A 23,377-nucleotide genomic window follows, 5' to 3' on the forward strand; every position below is an offset into this window, starting at 1 on the left:
AAAGGAAATTGAGGAAAATATTTGAGTCCTTTCTTCCATTGTTCGAAATCTTCTGACTTTCCTAGAGGCTGTCCCCAAAGTCCCTGGAGCTTTCTACCTTTCATATCTGCCTTCAGGAGGAAAACACAAAAAAAGATTAACCAATCTTTTCTGTTCTCTGTGCTAGTAACCCTATTCTTAACATGTTGATGATGATGGGACATCCTTGCTTCTGTCTCAACACAGATTTTTTTGTTGTTGCCAATTTTCTGTCTTACCTTCAACCATCCTAGTTAGTGGTATGTTCAAAACAATATTTGCAGGATTTTACTGTGTAATTAATGAAAATCAAGGTACGGCAGAAGAAATTGTAAATCTGTACTATGTTCATACCTGTAAAATGCTTACTACATGCAGTGTCAGCAATAAAGGTGTAAAATGAGAATAAATAGAAAGTACTGGGATGGGTAATTTAATTTATAAAACTTAATCCGACACTGTTGTTTATTCTGATTAGCCCTAACATTAAAAGAAATGAAGCAAGTAAACTTAATCTCCAAGACTTTTATTTCTTCCTATGAATTTCTAGGGAGAATGGCTTTGAGATAATTATTTAACTGGAGAAGATTTTAATGAACACACTGGATTATCAGATTTAAAAAAAAAAGACTGGCAGGTTTGTTTCCTAGCTTAATTATGTAGTAAAAAAAAGTATTGAATTTGGACTCAGTTAGACCTGGATTTTAGATTTATCACTTCTCACTTGTTTGAGCCCTTGATCTAGTTAACTTCTCTGTGGCTCAATATTCAGATCTGTAAAGTGGGATAATAGAAGTCTCAGAAGAGATTCCCTAGAGAATGAAGGAATTAGAATATGGTTGCAAGGAAAAATAATGAGTTCAATTTTGATCAAACTGAGTTCAAAGTGCTGCAGAAGTTAGATATGTAAATTTTGATTCATTGTTTTAAGAATAGATTTTTTTTTATTATATTGAAGCAATATTTTCTAAGAATTGTTAATAGCACTTGTTAAGATGAGATTTCAAGTGTTCCGTCCAGGATCTAAGGAGTAGGAGATATATCTCACAGAATTTTGTGAACACTCCTGTGCTCCTCATGTCTCTTCTCACAGTGCTCTCCTAGCAGACCCCCTATGTGACATCTGCCCAGCAGAGACTGGCCTCCCAACTTCTGCTCTTGGGCCCTTTAGTGACCCCTAGACACCACTTGGCTCCCATCCATCTGTGTCAACCCTTCAGTGGCTCCATGGCCTTCAGAATGAGCATGGCGTTACTTAGCTGAAAAGTCACATCTGGCCGATCTGCTCCTTTCCCCTCAGTACTTTATGACTAGTTCCGATCAGGTCACATCTTTCTGCACCAGACTCTCAGCTCTTAATTCTCATTAGATCATTGTGTATCCATGGCCTAACTAAAGCCACAGTGAAGCATGATTAGCAATTTCATGAGATGTGTTTTTATTTACGCTTGTACTCCAAGGGCAGTTTTCCACTCTGATTTTTGTCTATTGAAATGAAAGTGTTTGAATTTTTCCAAGAATGTGAAAAATATCTTCCATTTCGCATAAAACTGAAATCAATTTAGAAGGTCTTATTAAGCAAATAATCTTGAGACTAGAAGTATAGAGAAAAAGGCACCTCATTCAAATATAACCTAGAGCCTGAGATAGTCCAGTCTGTGCACTGCATCACTTTTGAACATGCACAAAAGTCAGATCTTATTCAGTCTCTCAAAAAAATGTAATAGGTAGGATGATGCATTTTTAAAGTGCTGCAGACATCTTAAATACTTTTACTCTATTGCTGCTTCTTTCAGTATCCTCCACACCGAAGGCAACTACCTGATGCCCCTGTTCCATCTTGCAGTTCTCTATTTCCCATTCCCCACTCCCTTTTGAAATTCTTCAGACATCTCTCCTCTCAGTACAGGCACCTTTTTTTCTTCTTTTCTCTGCCAATCTTCCCCTTTTCTTAGCCTGGTTTCCTGGATTTGTGATTCTACCTACTCAGAACAGCTGGAGGACCCAGGAGCTTCAAGTGCCCTTGCAAGGAAAAGGATAAAGTCCCCAAGAAAAGACAGTTTTCTCATTTTATCTTTCTAATGAAAAATCCTTATGGAGGACTTTCTATAAATTCTCCAACTCTCTACAGACATATTTATAAATAAGCCATTTGTTATTGATTATTGTGCGAATTGGAAGCTTACCTAGGTGTAATATAGGCACATGGTCATATAGAAAAAGATGCTTAACTTGCTGATTATTCTACTTGATCTTGCACTATAAATTTCTTGAGAACAAGCATTTTTTCCCCTATAAATTCACACAGCTTGCAGTACCAGGATTCTAATTCAATACAAGTGCTGCTTAGAAATGTTAACCGATTTACAGGTGGAGAACTCAGTGTTAAATTTTTAGAGGAAACTATTTTGTTTTCTTTAGTATTCCTACAAAAAAAAATAAAAATAAAAATAAAACGGTGTAGCCAGTTCAGATTTTTTGCAAGATTCTGCTCAAATACATTTCTGTAGACAATGAATATTCCCACATTATTGTATAAAGCTTTTGTTGTTTCATTATATTTGCTTCCTTCATGGTCATCTGAAAATGGTTATGTATTTAATGAATGTGTTTATTCTCAAAGGTCATGGAAAGAAATATCTGTCAGAAATGCTACAGTAAATGCATTATTGTAATGTAAATAAGATAAAAATGTATCCTTCACTTTTAATGCTGTATGCTGGACTTTAAACTGAAACATTTTTCAGAACTGGATTGTGTTCAGAAGGAGTCACTTTCCTCTATTGAAGTTTCATGCATTTCTGTTAAGTTTCCAGATTTATGCTGCTTATTATCAATACTATAACAGAGTGGTTGCTTCAGGACTTAGGAAATAATAAACAGTCTCATTTAGAAAGCCCTTTGGCCTGGATTTGGTCCATGAGCTTATGGATATGGAGCTGTTTAGTGTGCATAAGATCTTGAGGATCCTCTCGAAAGACACTGTTTGGATTATATACCCTGTGATGCACTTGCCTTTTGCAAAGTTTGGTTTGAAGTAGTTGGGGCAAGACTGTGAAAAAATCTTTGAGAATCATAGAGCTGGAAAAAACCTCAAGAGGTCCTCTTTCTTAGCCCCTGTATCCAAGGAGGAGAATTTGTAAGTCATTCAAGGCAGGCAGCTGCTGATCCTGTTTTTGTGAAACATCTAAGTATGAGAGCCCTGACTGTGCCAAAGTGACTGTTTTAGAAGAAAGCACCAACATGCTGGTTTTTCTATCACATTTTTATACTTTTGAATTGTGGACAATGGCAGGAGACATATTCATTCTATTTCTTGGGTAGTTGGTGTGGTAAACATTTTTCTATGTCCACATGTATATATTTAAGTTTTGTGTTTTGTGTTTTTTGTTTGTTTGTTTTGTAAGCAGAGTGCTACTCTCTTAGCATGTGTCTGATCACTTTATATTGGAGGATACAAAACTCAAATTCCATAGAGGGCAGGCCACTGAAATAAGAAAGTAAGCCACTAAGGGAATAGGAAGGCGTTGGGTCTGTCACTGAATTGAGGAGTACAGGTCCGGGCGCTAAGGACATTCAGATTCAATGTTTTTTTAACAAAAGGACAATGCTGGCCAAACAAAATGTTCTGCTGGCTATATTTGGCTTGTGGGCCTCTGTTTTGAGTCCTAATTCAGTAACCAACAGTTCATGTCCACAGGCACTTAAAAAAGGTTTTATATGATGATTCCCAGGTATATATATAAAAATTACCATGTAATCTATATTAGTAGTTTTATTTTTCTGACAAAAATGTATTTTGGATATGTAGATTAATTGTTTCTAAACTGGATATCCTTGATATTCCTTTCCAAAAAATAGTTAATCATTTATGTATTTATGTTGATGAAGGTTAGCCATGTAACCTACCTTAATTCTGTATCAGGATTTACAACTCTATGTATCACAGATGTGAGCCAGCAAAAGACCTTAGAATGAATTTGCCAGAAAATACTTTTAGTATAGACAGTGTCTATTATAGGGAAACTAAACTCAAATGCCTTCGAACGAGACTGCCATGCTGCACACCTCAAGGGGACGCCATTCATAGTAATCTACATCAATTACTGAGCACTGTCTAATTTTAGGGTAGTGGTGACGTCCACCTGGATTACACTGTGCTTAGTACTCACTGTTATTATACAGTGAGGTAGCCCTGCCTTCAAGTCCACATGAATAATGTACACTTGGGAAACAGCAGAGTCTAAGACAATAAGAGAATATTGGAGACTGTGGCAAAATGGAGAACACATGTCCCACATGAAGCCGTTTGACTTTAGACAAGTTTAAACAATCCTGTAGGCAAAATTCACTATCAGATTGAGACCCCTGGTCTAAACAAAGTGGGACATTTGGTGTCTACTTTCTTCTTGAAAAGTTCAATGGATGAGAACAATGTAATCAATGACAGACTGCTTAGATGAAAGTACAGTTATTAGTATCACACATCATTATGGATTAGCTAACATTTTATCATTTTATATTTGAATTTTGATTATATCAAATCTTGAAATCGTTGATTCACTATGCCCATTCCATCAGTCATATTAGCCTACTCTTTAATTTAATGTCTCTCAGATTGGCTTATATCCTTTTTACCATCTCTTATCCTTATCATGATTGTTGTTTCTTAAACTCTGCTAGGTGTTTACATACATATCTCATTTAATTTTCACAATGAAGTAAGGAGGCAAGAATTGTCATCTCTGTTTTCCAGATGATAGCCCCAAGGCTCTGATAAATTGTGTGACTTGGCCAACACTGAAGAGTTAATATGTAGAGGAGCCAGAATTTGAATTTAGTCCTGGCAGTCTCCAAGATTTATTCTCTTTCTGTTGCACCTTCCATATACTGATCCTACCCAACTTATTTAACCTTATTTTCTAACCCCTGAACACTGGGGCTAGTGACCTCCCTAGGAGAACTAAGGGGAAGAGAAAAACAGAGTGAAGACTACAGGCGCTGAGATCAGAAGAGCATTTGTGGAGAGGCCATTAGTGGAGGAATGTTTGAAGGGGTCAAGAGATGTCTTTGAAGTCACTCTGCAAACTTTGCATTAGTTACTACTCCCTTGGTTGCATGCAACAAAATCCCTACTCAGAGAAAAGAGAGGATTTCTTGGCTCACATAACTGGGTTAGCACCAAGAATTAAAGGAAGTGATGTAAAAATCAGAGACTTCTCTACTTGACCTGGGTCCTTGACACAACCAGGACTCCTTCCCCATCCATCGGGCCTTTGCTTGGCCCTACTTCCTTGTGCAGACAGGCAGGATACATAGCTTCTAGCAACCATGGTTCAAGGACTCTTATTTGACCTGCTTGAGGCATGTCTTCAGCCTTTTGACCCAGGAATTGGGCGAGGGGCATGGGGAAGGGAGGGAAGGGTTTTGGAATGGGGTGTTAGGATTGGCAGACCTGAGTCAGTTGCTCCACACACACCTCTATTCCTCAGCTTGTAGGAGATGGGAGGGGAAGGTCCTATTACCAGAAGAAGGGCTCAGAAAGCTTATTGGGCAAAATCATAACTCTCAAAATCTCCTACCCTGTCAGATTCCCCAGAAGTCTACTTTTTATTCTCCCCTCTTCTCCTTTTCAGCTCAGGGAATAGCCCATGACCAAAAGCTTGCTTGAAATTTTACCAGTTACATGTTCATTTGGCTTAACAGATGGGAAAATTATTTTTATATATAACACACTTAAGTTGTGTTAATTGTGGGTTGCTATTGTTTTTGGTTCAAATTCTTCTTAAAAATTCAAGCTGCTGAATTATCCACACAGAGATAGTCCTGAAGGTGAGATGATTGAGAGTCACTTACCATGGTCCTCCATAAAAAGCAGGGACTGCACCAAAAATCTGCTTGGGGCTGCTTAAGAAAGGGATTGTATTCTAGGTGGGCTGTAGTAGACAGAAATTAACTGTTCTGAGAGTCAAAAACAAATGAAAATACATGAATTTCAGGTGCTCTGGCTCTCAGAACTGTGTGAAAGGCAGGGTGGTATATCTATATATTTATTCACGGGAACTTAATTTTGAGAATTATGTACCGGATTAGTCTTATTGACTTTAAGCAATAAATTTTAGTCAAGTTAATCATAAATACAGTTTAATTTCTATTACAGTAAAAAATTCAACTCTTAGTATGTTTCATTTGTTGTGTTTTTTTTTTTTTTTTCCTGAATGATCTAATGTGTTTCGTGGGGGAAACAATTTTTTAAAAGTATGAATATGGTATTTTCCTGGATTTCTTAATTTTTTTAAGGCTAAACTTCACATTTTAAGGTACCACCTCGACTGCCCCTATTCTCTCAAAAACAAAGATAGCCCTACTCAGATTCTCTGATTCCAGAGAGGGGAATCTTCAGTTTGACAAAAAGTAGTTTAGAAGTACTTTAATATCACCAATTATAAAATTCATGATCTATTATTTTGTTGTTATTTTTTTCAACTCTACTTGTCTTCTTCAAATTTGAGGAAATCTAATATTATTTGTTAGGTCCAGTGAGCTAAATTATCATTACAATAATTTTTTATTGGTTTCTTTGAAGAGATTTAAACTGTTTATCTGAGGTAAACAAAATGCAGTCTTACTTTATACAGATACTTCTAATCAGTCTTCTACTTGTGATCTGATTAAACAAAGAGCAAAAAAAATGAAAAGCTAATTTTAAATGATTTGTATTTTTCTAGCATGTAAATGTGATATGTATAGAATAGCAACTTCAGTTTATAATATCTAAGAGTAGAAGCTTTATTTTTCTTTTATTCATGAAAACAGTAAAATGTAAGAAATGACAAAATATCTTAGCTTTATAACTTAAACTTGTAGGGTAAATGCATTTTGTAAAAGGAAGGAGAGGATTTCTCCACTGGAGGTTTCATCTGATCATCAAACCCCAGGTTTATAAAGGATTGAATTATTTATATGTCAGGACTGTCTCTAGGTAAGAAGGATTAGGCAGTAGCCTGTATTATTGATTTTAGGATGTTTAGAAATATTTTATCACCAAAAATGCCCATCCCATTGTTGGTTGCTGAAATTCATCATTAGCTTTTCATTCCTTTGATTAATTACTATTCCCATTTTCTGTCTTTTTTATATACTACTGCTAGGTGGTAAAACACATCCAATTACTAACAACTAAGTATATGTGCTTCTTTATTTTATTTTTATAATGGCTTCATTGAGATATAATTCACATAACATAAAACTCACACTTTAAAAAGTGTAAAATTTAGTGGTTTTTAGTTATTCAGAGTCATGCAAACATCCATCACCATTTATCATCAGCTCCAAAAGAAGCCCTATATCCACTAGAAAGCAGTCTCCGTTTCCCTTCCTCCCAGCCCCTGGTAACTACCAATCTACCTTGTATCTCTGTAAGGACTTTCTTATTGTAGAAATTTCATATCAATGGAATCATAAAATATGTAGCCTTTTGGAACTGATTTCTTTCACTTTATTCGTGTTGCTGCATGTATCTGTACTTCATTCCTTTTCGTTGCCAAATAGTATCCCATGGTATGGATATGACACATTTTGTTTATCTGTTCATCAGTTGATGGACATTTGGGTTGTTTCCAACTTTTGGCTATTATGAATAATGCTGCTATGAACATTTTTTATGTTTTTGTGTGAACATACGTTTCTGATTTTGTTGGTCCATATATAGATGTGGAATTGCTGTGTCATATAATAACTCTACGTTTACATTTTGAAGAACCATCAAACTATTTTCCAAAGCAGCTGCACCATTTTACATTTCCACCAGCAATGCATGAGGGTTCCAATTTCTCCACATCCTTGCCCACACTTGTTACTGTCTCTCTTTTTTATTTTAGTCCTTCTAGTGAGTGCTAAGTGGTATCTTGTTGTTTTGATTTTCATTTCCATGATGACTAATGATGTTGAGCATCTTTTCATGTCCTTATTGGCCTTTTATATATATTCTTTGGAGATACGTCTATTCAGATCCTTTGCCCCATTTTTAAATTGGGTTGTTCATCTTTTTATTGTTGAGTTGTAAGAGTTCTTTATATATTATGGGTTCAAGTCCTTTGTCATGTATGTGACTTATAAACATTTTCATCCATTTTGTGGGTTGTCTTTTCACTTTTTTGATGGTGTCTTTTGAAATGCAAAAAATTTTAATTTTGATGAAGTCCAGTTTATTTTTTTCCTTTGGATGCTTATGCTTTTGATGTCATATCTAAGAAACCATTTGCCTTATCCAAGATCATGAAGATTTCCTCCTATGTTTTCTTACAAAATCTTTTCAATTTCAGCTATTATATTAGGTATAGGATCCATTTTGTGTTAGTTTTTGTATGTAGTATGAAGTAGGGGTCCAGCTTCCTTCTTTTGTGTGTGTCTGTCCAGTTGTCCAACCATCATTTGTTGAAAAGACTATTCTTTCCTCCATTAAATGATCTTGGTATCTTTGTCAAAAAACAACTGAACATAAATGTAAGGGTCTATTTCTGGACTCTAAATTCTATTCTATTGATCTGTATGTCTAACCTTATGCTAGTATCCCACTGTCTTGATTTCTATAGCTTTGTAGTAGGTTTGAAATCAGTAAATATGAGTACTCTAACTTGGTTCTTCTTTTGCAAGATCAATTTGACTATTTGGGTTCCCTTGAACCTCCATATGCATTATAGGAAAAGCTTGTCAGCTTCTATAAAGAAGCCAGTGCTTTTATTTTGATAGGAATTTCATTGGCTCTATAGATCCTTTTGGAGAGTATTTCCATCTTAATAACATTAAGTGTTTTGATTCATAAACTTGAAATTTCTTTCTATTTATTCATATCTTTTTAAGTTGTTTTCAACAAAGTTTTATAGTTTTCTGGGTATAAATTTTGCACTAATTTTGTTAAATTTATTCCTCAGTGTTGTGTTCTCCTTTTTGGTACTATTGTTAATGGAAGTGTTTTCTTAGCTTTGTTTTCAGGTTGTTCATTGTTAGTGTAAAGAAATACAATTGATTTTTGTATATCCATCTTGCAACCTGCAACTTTGCTGAACTCACTTATTAGTTCTAATGGTTTTTAGTGAATACCTTAGGATTTTCAACATATGTCATCTGCTAATCAAGATAGTTTTACTTCTTCCTTTCCAATCTGGATGCCTTTTATTTCATTTTCTTGCCTAATTACACTGTCTGGTTTGCTAGCAGCGAATTCTCTCTGTTTGTGTTTATCTGGTAATGTCTTGATTTCTCCTTCATTTTGAAGGACAGTTTTTCCAGGTATAGAATTCTTGATTAACAGTCTCTTTCTTTCAGCACTTCAAATTTGTCTCCCACTGCCCTCTGGCCTCCATGATTCCTGATGAGAAATTCACTGTTAATCTTAGTGAGGATTCCTTGTCCATGATGAGTTACCTCTCTCTTGTTCTGTTCAAGATTCCTCATTGTTTTTCTCTTTAAACAATTTTACTACAATGTGACTAGGTTTGGATACCTTTGAGTTTGTAGTACTTGGAATGGAGTTCATTGAACTTCTAGAATATATAGATTAATGATTTTTTAATAAAATTTGGGAAGTTGTTTGGTCACTGTTTCTTTTTAAATATTCTCTCTCTTCTTCTGGGACTTCCTGTAAATGCATGTTAGTATGCATGATGGTGTCCTGCAAGTCTCTGAGGCTCTGTTCATTTTTCTTCATTCTATTTTCTTTCCATCCCTCAGATTGGATAATTTCAATTGGCCTATCTTCAAGTTCATTCAGTCATTCCTCTACAAGCTCAAATAATCTGCTGTTGTAGTGAATTTTTTCAGTTATTTTAATTTTCAGCTCCAAAATTTCTATATTTCTTTTTCAGAATGTCTGTCTTTCTATCAATATTTTCTATTTGGTGAGACATCTTTCTCATACTTTCCTTTAATTCTTTAGGCATGATTTACTTTTGTTCTTTGAACATATTTATAATAGCTAATCTAAACTCTTTGTCTAGTAAGCCAATAGCTGGGCTTCCTCAGTGACTATTTGTATTGACTACTTTATTTCCTGTGTATGAGCAATAATTACTTGTTTCTTTGTATGTCTCATAAATTATTCATTGCAATCAGGGCATTTAAAATAGTATACTTTGGCAACTCCAAGAAATAAGATTCCCACCCTCCCATAGTTTGTTGTTGTTGCTTTTGTTCATTTGCTTAGTGACTTTCCTGTACTAATTCTGTAAAATCTGTATTCTTTCTCATGCATGGCAACTGAAAGCTCTGTTTGGTTAGCTTAGTGATAAGCTAGTGATTAGACAGATATTTCCTTAAATTCCTTGACCCAAACAATCTCTTATCTTTTGATGAGGGATTCTGTGTATGTATCAGGGCTTACCTTCAATGCTATGGCAGTTTATCATAGTGCCTTAGCCTTCAGTTTCTGGTTGTACAGAGCCTTCAAGATCAGCCAGACATGAGATATAGGAACTTCTCACATCTTTCCTGGGCATGTGCACAGCCCTATACATGCGTGGACCTAGAGTCCCAGGAATATGTCAGAGCTTTTCAAAGCCCCCTACAGACATTTCGTTATGCAGATTTTTCTTTTAAGTTTTTGGTAGTCTGTTTGCCTCACTGGTATTAACAGCTTCAGGCAGCTGTAATGTTAAACAATTGCCACTGGTTGTTTTCAGTAAATGCCCTGGGGATAGAGCTGGTCCCACTGTGTGAACTCTCAGTCAGGTCAAACAAAGACAAATCCTGTGAGTGGAAATTTTCCAGGGAGCTTCTTGACCAGTCAAATAGTAAAAATTTCCTGGGGATCAGGCTTTTCTGGAGGTTCCAAATCTGTCTTCCTCCTCCAGTTGTTGTACCAGGCAGCTGGTTTTGAAGGGTTCCATGGAGTGGGGGACAGGAGGATGGGAATGGTCAAGTTAAAATGTCACAAAGCTCACTGCTCTTACCAAGAATCAGCCATTTTTCTTGAATAACACTCCTAGGTTGTTGCAAGTCTTTGGATAATTCTCAGAGTTCTGAAAATAATTTTGGCCATTTTTTCCAATGTTCTCATTTTCTTATGGAAGAGTGATTTTCAGATATCCTTACTCTGATAATTCTTTTCATTTTTAATCAGAGTATTTTCCTTTAGGACAGATGAAATTGGACACACATGAAAATGCCTAGTGCCCAATAAGGGGCAGAAAATTTAATTGGGATACAGGGGCTCTTTCAAGGGAATTGGAGACAAATTTTGCCTGTTTACACTGTTCATTTTTTATGTTGTAGAAATGTAACAAACAGTCATGACAATGTATAGGTGAAAACTGATCCTTTTTATTTTACACAGAATTCTATGAAGTTTTGCTATCTGGTCTTCTACCCCAGAGCAGATGGGAGGGAAGGGGTGGCCGGAGAGTAGACATTAGAGGCTGATTTAGTAGGACCACTGACAACAAGAAAGAAGATTTGAGTGTAAAATTACACATAACAATAAGAGGGTGCCATCTTGTGTTTAATAAATACATCTTGTAGCACAATAAAGTATTCACTTTTCATGGGCTGTATTTAAGTCATAATGAAAATGCTAATTTTTGCTTTGTATTCTTTGCTTTTTAAGACAGGGAATGTTTTAGAAAGTTTTCTATTAAAATCAATGCAATATTTAAGGTTTGATAATTAAAGATATAGACTTCATTTACCTAGAGCATTTATGGCCAAGGAATATCACATAGCCAAATGATGTTGTTAACGGGGCATTGCTGTATCATTGGTGACAGATTCTGTTGAGGGGAAAGATTCTATAATCATCCAACTGAACTCATCATCTAGTTCCAACATCATTACACACTGAGAATTTCAACAATGTGTTGTTGTATTTACATGGAGAAAAATTACTACACCTTTCAAAAATGGAAATTTGAACCACACTGTAAAAAAATCTTTTTGCTCCTTTCCTATACTGAGTTCTTTAAGTCTGTAAGCACTGGTAACACCTTCTACTTACATAACAGAAGATGCATTAATTTGTTACTGAAGATATTGTTAGAATTTTAGTAACTGTGTAAGGTGCTGAGGACTTAGCTGACCACCGCATAATAAGATCTAAACAAAACCTGTGTGTTTTGAGAGAGCATGTTGATAGTGGATGATGCAGACATGAAAGCATAAAGAAACAGAGAGAACTCTGGGATGGTATCTCCGGCAGAAGTCTTATAGCAGGAATTCCAGTGTGCATAGTGAGGGGTGATTCTCAGAGGAGCCATCTATCAAAAAGCATTTACAATGTGGGTACCATTAGCTGGCATTATCATAGCTGGTTTGATAAAAGCATCTTACAGATCAAGGAGCCCCTTGTGACAAGAAAAGAAATAGTTTCCTGTTACTTGCAGCATAGATAAAAGACTTACTTTTGCAAGTTTGCATTATGCCATGCACATTGTTAAAAATCTATATTCAAGGTGGTGTTCTACAAAGGTTGAGAAGATCCAGGGTTCTTATGACCACCATCAAATCAGAGGCCCTGCCATAGGGCTGAAGAGCACAAATGGACCAGCATCTTCTAAATACAAGCCATTTAATACAAATGCAATTAGCAATTTTGATATTAAAAGTGTACCATTTCTCTATTGCAGTGTTCTGGCAGGTTACAATGGCACCATTTTTGCATATGGGCAAACAGGCAGCGGTAAGACATTCACCATCACTGGTGGGGCAGAGCGTTATAGCGACAGAGGCATTATCCCAAGGACACTGTCTTATATTTTTGAGCAGTTACAAAAGGTATGAACCTAAGTTCATTTTATATTTGATATATTCATCAGAAATTTACTACAGGCAAAAAAATTATTGTGACATTTTACTATATTGTATCTAAAAGAGGAAGTATATTATTGTGCAATATCTCTGGCCTTTACCTTTTAGAAAACTTTGGGATTTTGCTGAAGAAGTGGAAATTAAGAAGGTGCTTCTCATTAAAGAGCTGCTGTTTCAGCAAAGGCTCAAGAGGCATTCTTCTGATATACCTATGGAGGTTAAAAGAGTGGATTATACCTTTCACCACCTAGTATCTACTATTCTTCATTAAGAGTCCGACAGATGTCTTTTTGCCAAAATAGACCTGTCTTTCAGCCAGTAAAGCACTGAATAGGATAATGTGATTGCTCCCTTTTCACACTTTTACTAGAAGCCCAGAGGAATGTACTTGAGTAAAGATCCTACTGCAATTAATATTATAAACAGGAGTTCCAAAGCTATAATATATGCATCATTCATTGGGTGTCTCCAAGTGCCTGTTGCTTTATCTGCATTTAATACAACATATAATATAACTAACGAGACAGGCATTCTTTCCCCATTTTATATATGGGAAAATTGAGTCTCAGATAGGTTAAATATCTTTCTCTGGGTCCACATCTTGTAAATAACTGATCTGGAGTTCTTTGGAGTTTGTCTGATGCCAAACCCTGTGCTTTTTACCACTATATATACTGCCTCCCTATATTAGACTGGCTTTATTTTGTTTGTTGTATTTAAACAAATTTTCTGCAATGAAATCACTTAACTTCAATGGGTTTCAGTTTTTTCCCCTCAGTGGAAATAGGGATTGAATTTTACTAGAGGATCTTCTACATCCATATACTAGTTTCAACAATTCCTTGGTTGCATTAATCCTACATAACAAAATCCCAACTAGGTCTGTGTAACAGTCAATCCAAAAGTTCTCAACTATGTGCTTTTTGCGTTTTGAGTCAAAAAGATGAGAAGAAATTGCTGGGCTCTGCATAATTCTAATTTCCATCCATAAAGTAGCAATTACCCATTAGTTCAGCTCATCTCTCCCTAGCTCAAACATGCCAACCCTGCAGGCCACAGAATTTGGAAAAGAGTTGAGTATGGCGTGTATGTTGGATCCAAAGCCCTTCTTTGCATTTACTCATTTATTTCAGAGATTACCTGTTTTGTTTTTTTTCCAGATTCCACAAGCTGGGAATATAATTTCTAATAGTTTTTATTGTTGTGACCTAGTGCAGAAGCCTGCTGTCATGGAAAGATCATTGAAATTGGTGAAGGCAGACCTATTCTGAGAAGGGGTTCTACTTACAGCATGTGGCCTTGGGGCAGCTACTGCATGTCTCAGTCTTGTGGATTGCTGTGAGGGCAGAACATGTTCTATTTAAGGGTAGGATATTGTCCAGGTTTGGGTACAAGGAAGATGCTCAATACATAACAGTTATTACTATAGCCTTTAATATCCTTATATACATGTGGCCAAGTGACCCCTCACCTAATTCAGAGAACCCTTTGAAGATTTCAGAACAAATGACGCCAATTCTCCTGATTAATTTCAATAGAAGAAACAAATCCTTTCTTGATGGAAAGTGTTTTAGTTGTTCCTTTTTAAATTTTGTTGATGGTTACAGAAGTAGAGTTCTAAAAGTCCAAGTGTCTCCCAAGTACCTCCCATCTGTTAGGTTCACTGTTTTAGATTTGTTTTTCATTGGCATTATTCTAAATCCCATTTCATTCTGAATGATACTAAATAACTTCATGGACCGGGAGAGAGTCCATCAGACCAATTTATAGCCAAGGCAACTCTTTGTAAATGTACAGATTTCCACAATGGAACACATCACATTCATGGTAATCTAAATGGAATTATGGTGAAACAAGTCAGAGGCAACTTAAAGTTTATCATAAAGTTTCTCCACTTTGTATAGCTGAAAAATGCAGATAGGTACTCAAAGGCCCCCAGCAGATTGCCTTACAGGGTCACATGGTGCTCTCTAGAATTCTTAAAGGAAAAATTTGACTTATGCAAACTCTTTATTTCAAGATAAACTAGGAACCCATTGCATAGTGATCCTGAGATGACTGTGAGTGTGATAGGAGTACATTTTCAATGATTTTTAAGGGAAGAAAATTGATGCCATTTATTTTAGAAAGTATTGTGAGGTTCAAACTTGTTTAGGGGCAGAAGAAAAGGCTGTCTACAGGAAACATGTGTGATACATTACAATCTGGCAATCCTAAACACTAAAAAGTAGTAATAAGGAAAGGTAGCTTGCCATATAGCTCAGTGAATTTTAAGTGTGTATCTAATAAAAGTCCAGAAAATGTAGAAGCTGGGGGAGCCAAACGCATTATCACTATCATCTTGGGGCAGTTGACCATTTTCCTGAATTTTTATGATTTTTTCTATTTTCTGAAAGAAGAGTTTCTCTTCTGCAGGCTAGCATACAAGTTTGCTGTTCTTTTTGCTTTGTTTCCCTTCCTTTTATACTCAGATACTGAATTCTCCATTTGTAGGTTTTTATAAATTACAGTAATAACAAGAACAACAGCTATAATAATAGTAGCAACCACCACTGATTGGTGCCTGTTAGGGGCACCATATTTTTGGTAGTATTTTAAACATAGAACCTTGTTTCTACTCTGTTGCAACAGTTCTGCATGATAAGGGTTATTATCCCTGTTTTCATGGTGAAACAATTGAGGATAAAAGTCTAGGATCACTCAGTCACAAATGGCAGATCCAGTATTCAAACCCAGTTCCGTCTGATGCTAAGACCAGCTCAGAACTGTGTGCTAAAATACCAACCATAATCTATGTGATATTTCTCTGTGTTCAGGTAAGTTTTGGAAATATGCTGTTTTAAATGGAATCTCCCCAGGGCCTTTAATGTGCTGTGAGAATCTTTAGGAGAGAGATAAATTGTGTATGTTGACCATGGAACCCTTTTTCCAGGGGCATTTCATTAGAAATCTTAGTAAATACAAATACGGGATTAGACTAAAGGCCAGTCTATCTAGTGTTTATAGTCTCTGATTTCCATGCTATTCCAAGCTACAACCCAAAGCATTTTGTTGAAATGGTGCCTTTACTAAAGGATACAATCCAATTAATAGACCATTTGTCAGGATAAGTAGTCATAGTCACTCACATTAGCAAGATTTACAGCATTTGATTGAGAGAAATTTGGTTCGTAGAGATTCAGTTCCTATTGTCACCATCAAGAATACTAGGATATGGAATTTCAGCTGTAGCTTGTATGTTTTACTATAGTCATGGGCAGGTTGGAAGTTGCCTTAATTTTTCATATATTACTTTGTTTCTTTGAGCCAGTAGTATCTGTATTTGGGTAGTTTGAGACATTGTAAGACCAGAGAATCATATTAATTTTAAACTGAAGAACACTAGGGATTCCTTGTCCAACTCTCTTACTTTATGGGTGTGGAAACTGAGGCCTGACTTAGTAAGGGCTCACAGACTCAGCTTTTGATTTATAGGCTGCGGGTGACTGAGCTTGTACCTCGACTTACCAGGCCTGGGCCAGGGGACCTGATATCACCCCCTGGGGAGGGTAGTGGGTACGGGCGTTAGTGCCCTCTGCAGCCCCCCCGAGCCTGGGGAGCAAGGTCAAGGCAGCTCCCTTTTCCTCACCCAAAATGCCACTGGCAGGGGAGGCTTGCCGGAGGGAACCGCCTTTCTCCCAACCGCCCTTTCCCCACTTCCTTATCTTGCCCGCACACTCCCCTGTGCCAAGGCAACTCCTGCCACCGCCAGCGCGCATGCACCGTGGCCGGAACAACTCCCGCCCGCTGCTACGGCTCCTGCGTCCTCTCAGAACCAATCCTAGCCCCTCTCCCTTCAGTATGGCCATTTAAGGCTACTTCACCTCCTTTCCAGCCCTGCCCTTCTTACCAGCCTATATAACCTGTAATCACCCCTAAATAAACTTTTTTGGCGCATACTCCTACTGGATGAAGAGTGTCTTGTCCTTATCGCCGCCCTCCACACCTTGTACGCCTCCCGCCGAGGACCTGGCCAAGTCCTCCGCCTCGCCCTCGCCTCCGGGAAAGAGCCCCCGCCGCCGGTACCCTTTAAGCAGCCCCGAGAGCTAAGGGCTCCGCTACCGGCCGCCACTCCCCCCAGAAGCAGTAACCGCGACCGCAATAGGCCACTGTTCTCTCCCCATTTCTGTGACTCAGTCTTCTCTGTCTTTGAACAACACCTGTTAAATTGGTTACCTTGTATCCAGGTGGGAATCAATCAGGAAGGTCACTGTAAGCTAATCTTCTCTTTAGTATTCACTCTGACAACCTGCCAACCTTTTTGCACAAGATGTAAACATATTCTCCTTAAGAGGAGCAGGATATGACTTGCAGAGATGAGAGCATCTGTTTTGGGGAGGAATAAGAAGAAAGTGCTTTTATTTGATATTTGGTATTAAAGTTGAACTTAGAATTTTCTTGAGAGCAAAAGTCCCTGATTTTTTCCATCTGAGAGTAAGCAGGTCCTTTGATCTCTTGGCAGCACTGAGACTAAGACCAGTTACCTTGACTTTTAGCCTCATTACATTGATGTCTTTGTCACTGAATTTCAGAAATGACCCACAGAAAACATCTCTCTCTAACCAATAGCCAAATATCCCTGATTTGCCAACTTGGGCCAGGAAAATTTTTCAGTAGGCAAAGTATATGCAGTCAGCTTTAATATCTACTCTTGCTCTCACCTGATGATAGGAACTATTTTTTGACCCCTCTGATTCACTGTCTTAGTTAACTATTTATGTCATCAGAAAATTCTGAATATTAGAAAATAAAAAGAAAAAAGAATTATGATTAAAGATGGAAACTATTTTGCTACTGGAGTTTTTAAACCAAATTAATGATCTGTGTTCTTTTATGAACAGGCTATTTGTGGAATGGAAATTTCTTTCTTTTTAGGAACTTTTTTTATTTTTGAACTAGAGAGTAAAAACTAGTGTGTTATACAATTCTGCAATCAAGTTGGCTCATTGTTAAGCCTATATTGACTTTTTATGTATAACGTGGAACTAATAAAAAATAACAGACTGTAGTTGCTTATAATTATGGGTGTTGGCCATTGAAAAAAAAAGCTTCATGCATGTGGTAACTGGCAACTTGAAAGTGTCACGAACTGAAAATGTGAACCATACAAAGTGAGAGAGAAAAGGAGAGACACAGTGAGGAAGCTACAATGATAAATGTGTTCATCTTTCTCTAAGCTGAATTGTTATTTATAGCCATTAAGTAATGTCTTTCCCTTTTCCAATCAGGACAGCAGCAAAATATATACAATACACATTTCCTATTTGGAAATCTACAATGAATGTGGTTATGATCTGTTGGATCCAAGACATGAAGCCTCCAGTTTGGAAGATTTGCCGTGAGTAGCAGAACAACAAAGAATGGGGAAAATTACTTTCAGATGTTCCCTTCAATTGTTTTCTTTGAAACTCTGTATGCTTCTGGTCTCAGTCGTAATTAACAAATACTGGATAACAGGATCTTTGTGTAATATAATGGACATTTTTTCAGTTATGACAAATGGACAGTAGTAATGGGATCTAAGATGGCCTGAAACTCATTGCTTGGGAAAATTTCTTTTGGAGTAAGTACAAGAGAGTGCAGTGAATGTACTCTGAGAATGGGTGCTGAGACGATTGATGGGATTATGACAGTGCTACTTTACTGGAGCTACATGAAGCTCTTTTACTCCTCTAATTGTGGCTTTTCTCTGAAGAAAGTATTCAAATTAGAGTTCAATCAGCAATAAGGGAATCTGAAAGAGAAAATAAAACTACGTTTTCCCCAAATGCTTCCATTGTATTATTAACACTAACTTTGACAATCATTTGGTCAAATTGGCACTGATTGTTTCATGATTAAAATTTAAATAAAGGCTTCAGAGCTTATCTATTAGTGGAATAAGTTACCCTGCCAGCATTTGTATAACATTACTCATTGCTTGTTTGAATATCTGCCTAAATTAGGCATATTTTAATTGGTAACAGTTTATATACTTTTGTTCAGATGTCTTCATACATCAGAAGTTGCGTAGGGCAAGAAAATACATTTTAATATTCTTTTTTATTAAATACTCTAAAATAATTTTAAAATACAGATTAATCGTCTACCAAAAAGATCAACAACCAGTCTCTTAGTTTTATTTATAAAAGAAATAAGAAGGAATAATAAAGAAAATAAGTTATCCTCTTTGTACTACCTTTATATGTATTCTTCCATTAATGTTGGCTGAAGGTTGTTACACATCATCTGTTTTATGCTTTCAATATTCATGAGAGGGAGTTAGGAAAGGGGATTATTGTTTGTGCTCTAAATATTTCCATGGAAGAAATTAGCCTTAAAAAAGGTATTGAAATTAAGTTTACCAAAAAGGTAAAGCCTTCCACATCAGAAGGATAAGAACAAAACATTAAAGACACCAAGGTGTGGTAGGAAAAGGCTAGTGTTGAAGGGTCATAGGAAAAAAGAGCAGATAGGCCATCTGAAGCCAACTTTTGGAGGGACTTGAATGACAGGTTTTTAGTTTGAGATTGATCTTTATTCTAACAGGCATCTCAATTAGTTTTCTAGCCTCCAGTCCAACTTATATAACTCTAGGCTAAATTTTGCTTAAAATTGCTTTTAATAAGTCATATCTCCATTTAAGAGCTTGAAGCCTGTAACAAAATCCAGGAATGAAGGACGTGTCTATGATGAACATGGAAGAGGGGAGATAAATCCAAGAGATATGGGAAAAATTAAATTAAATTAATGGATTCTGCCTAGCATCTGGTTGGATTTGAAAAGAAAGGTGAATCACAGAAGGTTGGCACGTACCTCATTTTACTGATTGAGGAAATTAAGTCCAGAGAAGTAGGACTTGCCCAGGTTTCAAAACTAATTGATTAGTGGTACAGCAAGGATAATAAACCACATTTTTCCACTTTTGAGCCAGAGTGGTAAAAAGTGCTCCAAGATTTTTTACACTGGGGCCTAGAAAATTAACCTTTTTAGTCATTGATCTAAAAAAGAGAGTTCCATTTAACAACTTGGTTGGGTGATGATGAAGCGTTTCACATATATGCCATTGGTGTCTGAGAATGCCATACTAGATGTTTACCTTTACAATAAATTCCTCAGAGGGAGGAAGTACCCTAATCGGTTTGGTAGACTCTCTCCCCATTAGGCCTTGGCAAGTACTAGGTACTGTATATATTTTTTGTTTAAAAGTTGAATTGAAACTATGAAGTTGGCTTTTTGAAGGAGAGAATGTAGAGGGAGAAGAACAGACATGAGCTCTATGAATTTGAGTCTGATTAACGTGATTAGGTGCAGCCTAAGTATAGGAAGAACTAGGAATGAGAACCAACCACTGAATTGTAAGAGAGGTAGTGTGCCAGTTTGAATGTATTATGTCCCCCAGAAAAAGCCATATTCTTTGATGCAGTCTTGTGGGGCAGACCTTTTGGTGCTGATTAGATTTGCATGGAAATGCGCCCCACCCAACTGTGGTGATGATTCTGATGAGATATTTCCATGGAGGTGTGGCCCCACCCATTTAGGGTGGGCCTTGAACCATAGAGCCATATAAATGAGCTGACCTAACAGAAGAACTCAGTGCAGCTGAGAGTGACATTTTGAAGAGGAGCTACAGCCAAGAGAAACACTGAAGAAAGCACAGGAGCTGCAGATGACAGACAGTTTGAAGACGGATGTTGAAAGCAGACTCTTGCTCCAGAGAAGCTAAGAGAGGACAAAGGCCCCAAGAGCGACTTAGAGTGACATTTTTGAGGAACTGCAGCCTAGAGAGGAACATCCTGGGAGAAAGCCATTTTGAACCCAGAACTTTGGAGCAGACGCCAGCCACGTGCCTTCCCAGCTAACAGAAGTTTTCCAGACACCACTGGCCATCCTCCAGTGAAGGTACCCTTTGTTGATGGACATTTTATGGCCTTAAGACTGTAACTTTGTAACCAAATAAACCCCCTTTTATAAAAGCCAATCCATTTCTGGTGTTTTGCATTCTGGCAGCATTAGCAAACTACAACAGGTAGTATAACAAGAAATAAAGTATTCTGGATAGAAGTCAGGGAATTTGGGGTTCAACTCTGCAGTCTTGGATAAATTCTTTTACTTTTCTGTGTTTCTGTTTGTCTATGCTATAAATGTGGATGTTGGATTAAATGATATTTAACAGTCTTCCAACTTGCAATGTCTTTAGTTCATAAGTGAGGCTTTATTTGGTGACACATCTCCCCTTTACAAAAGAATAAGAAGTGATTTAGGCATTTCCTAACATCCACTTTCAAAAAAAAGTAAGTCTCTTGAGAGCAAAGATAGTGCCTTAATTCACTCTATATCCTCTGCACTTCCCAGCATATCTGGCTCTTAGTTACTCTCAATTAATGTTGATCAGATTGTCTCTACAGATGTTTCTAGCTTTCTATCTTAAGCTACTACTCTTTTTTTCATAGCTTTATCCTCTTGTTGGAGAATGAGTTCACCAACTGAAGTAAAAAGAGATCTCAGTTTCAGAAGAGATGTATTCAATGAGCAAACACATGTGGGAAAAACAGTGGTTTGAAAGGTGGTCTTAATTCTTAGATTTTGGATTACAATCCCATGACAAAAAAATAAATCCTATTAAAATGAAAAAAATCAGTAAGAAAGAAGATTCCCATACCCCAGGCCTATAGCTTATTTATTTCACACAAATTCAATACAATAAAAATTACAGAACAATTTTTAAAATTTCATAGTCCTTTGGTGTGGGGAAGATGGAATTTTATTGGCATTGAGTCTGCTAGTTTTCTGGGGTTTGCATTTTACTAACATCATAAAATAATTCTTTATAATGTAATGTAACATTTGTTTTATCTGTTTGGGATTAAGACTCTGCACTGTTAATCTGGTTTCACACGCTCTTGATTAAACTGGTACAAGCTCTAACTGAAATTCTATCTGTCTGGTTGATTTGTTTCATTGTTACTAGCTGGAGTGTCCCAAACATTCTGAATGCCTTCCAAAAATAGCAGGCAAGATGTCTGTTGACCTTGGTTACCTCATATCATCAATATGAAGGACAATTGCAAGATATTTATTCCACCTCTACCACATTCTTATAATAGGCTTAACTGTGTAAAAATGAACTCAAGGTCATTTTGGTGTAGCACAGTAACAGCCATCTTTACCAGCTGAGCAACATAGTTCTCCAGATAACACCTAAAAGATAGCTCCTTAAATATCACCATGGGATGCTCTCATAACATGCAGCCTCTTGCTCTGTTTCCTTTTCTTTTGCTTTCTAATGAGTTCTGCCTCTCTGCCGTTGCAGAAGTATTTGCCTATAAACTGCCTTATCAACTTTGTATATGTGGTGTCAGGGCCCCAGACTAAATTCAATTGATTTTTTTCTATCTCTTTCTTGTTTTTAAATAATTGTAGAAACATAGATACAACATAAATCCCCCCATCCCAGCCCCTCCCAAGCATACCACTTGGTGGTATTAATCATATTCATAATGTTGCAGTACCCTCACCACCATCCATTACTAGAACTTTCCCAAACAGATGCTTCTCAAACAGAAGCCCTTCAATCATTTTGCATTAACTCCCCGTTGCCTTTGCCCCCACCCCAGAAACTTACTTTCTGTCTCTATGAGTTTGCATATTCTCTGGTATTTTCTTTGTAGTTACCTTGGGGCTTAAATTTAACATCCTAAATCTTTAGCAATTTTGTTTGCTTTGATACCAACTTAACCTCAATAGTATGTTCCTATATCCCTCTGTCCCCCCACCTTTATGTGGTTCTTGTCACAAATTACATGTTTATACATTATGAGTCCAGTGCCATTGGCTTATCATTACATTTTATACCTGTGCCTTTTAGATCCTCTAGGAAGTAAAAAGAAGAGGTACAAATCAAAAATGCAATATCACTGGTATTTATATTTACCCATGTCATTATTGTTACTCGAGATCTTTATTTATTCATTTGGCTTCAGTCGGTTGTCTAGAGTTCTTTCCTTTCAACTGCAGAACTCCCTTTGGCATTTCTTAAAGGTCTGGTCTAGTGGTGACAAAGTCTTTCAGCTTTTGTTTATCTGGGAATGTCTTAATCCCTTCCTCATTTTTTTAATACAATTTTATTGAGATGTATTAACACACCGTACAATCCATCCAAAGAATACAATCAGTAACTCACAGTATCATCATATAGTTGTGTATTCATCACCACAATTTTAGAACATTTTCATTATTCCCCCTGCAAAATAAATAAATAAATAAATAAATAAAATATAAAAAAGAATACCCAAAACATCCTATACACCTTATTCCCCCCTATTATTTATTTATTTATTTATTTTTCTTTATTTTATTACTTATCTGCCCATACACTGGATAAAGGGAGTGTCAGTCACGAGGTTTTCATAATCAAATGGTCATCCCATAAAAACTGTATAGTTCTACAATCATCTTCAAGAATCAAGGCTACTGGATTACAGTTCAACAGTTTCAGGTTTTTCCTTCTATCTATTCTAATACACTCGAAACTAAAAAGGAA

General features: G+C 36.7%; 1 protein-coding gene across 4 annotated transcripts in view; it reads left to right on the top strand.

The window, feature by feature from the left end:
* Positions 1–23,377, top strand: part of KIF6 (kinesin family member 6) — a 448,516-nt gene that overhangs the window by 79,664 nt on the left and 345,475 nt on the right. For 3 of the 4 annotated variants that reach the window (XM_037842874.1, XM_037842876.1, XM_037842877.1), the window contains exons 4-5: positions 12,636–12,783; positions 18,084–18,193. In XM_037842874.1, the coding sequence (XP_037698802.1) occupies positions 12,636–12,783; positions 18,084–18,193 (258 nt within the window). The remainder of the gene's footprint in view (positions 1–12,635; positions 12,784–18,083; positions 18,194–23,377) is intronic. The other variant, XM_037842878.1, reaches the window with a different exon arrangement.

The sequence above is a fragment of the Choloepus didactylus genome, chromosome 7 (genome assembly GCF_015220235.1).
Source record: "Choloepus didactylus isolate mChoDid1 chromosome 7, mChoDid1.pri, whole genome shotgun sequence".
In the NCBI taxonomy this organism is placed as follows: Eukaryota; Metazoa; Chordata; class Mammalia; order Pilosa; family Megalonychidae; genus Choloepus; species Choloepus didactylus.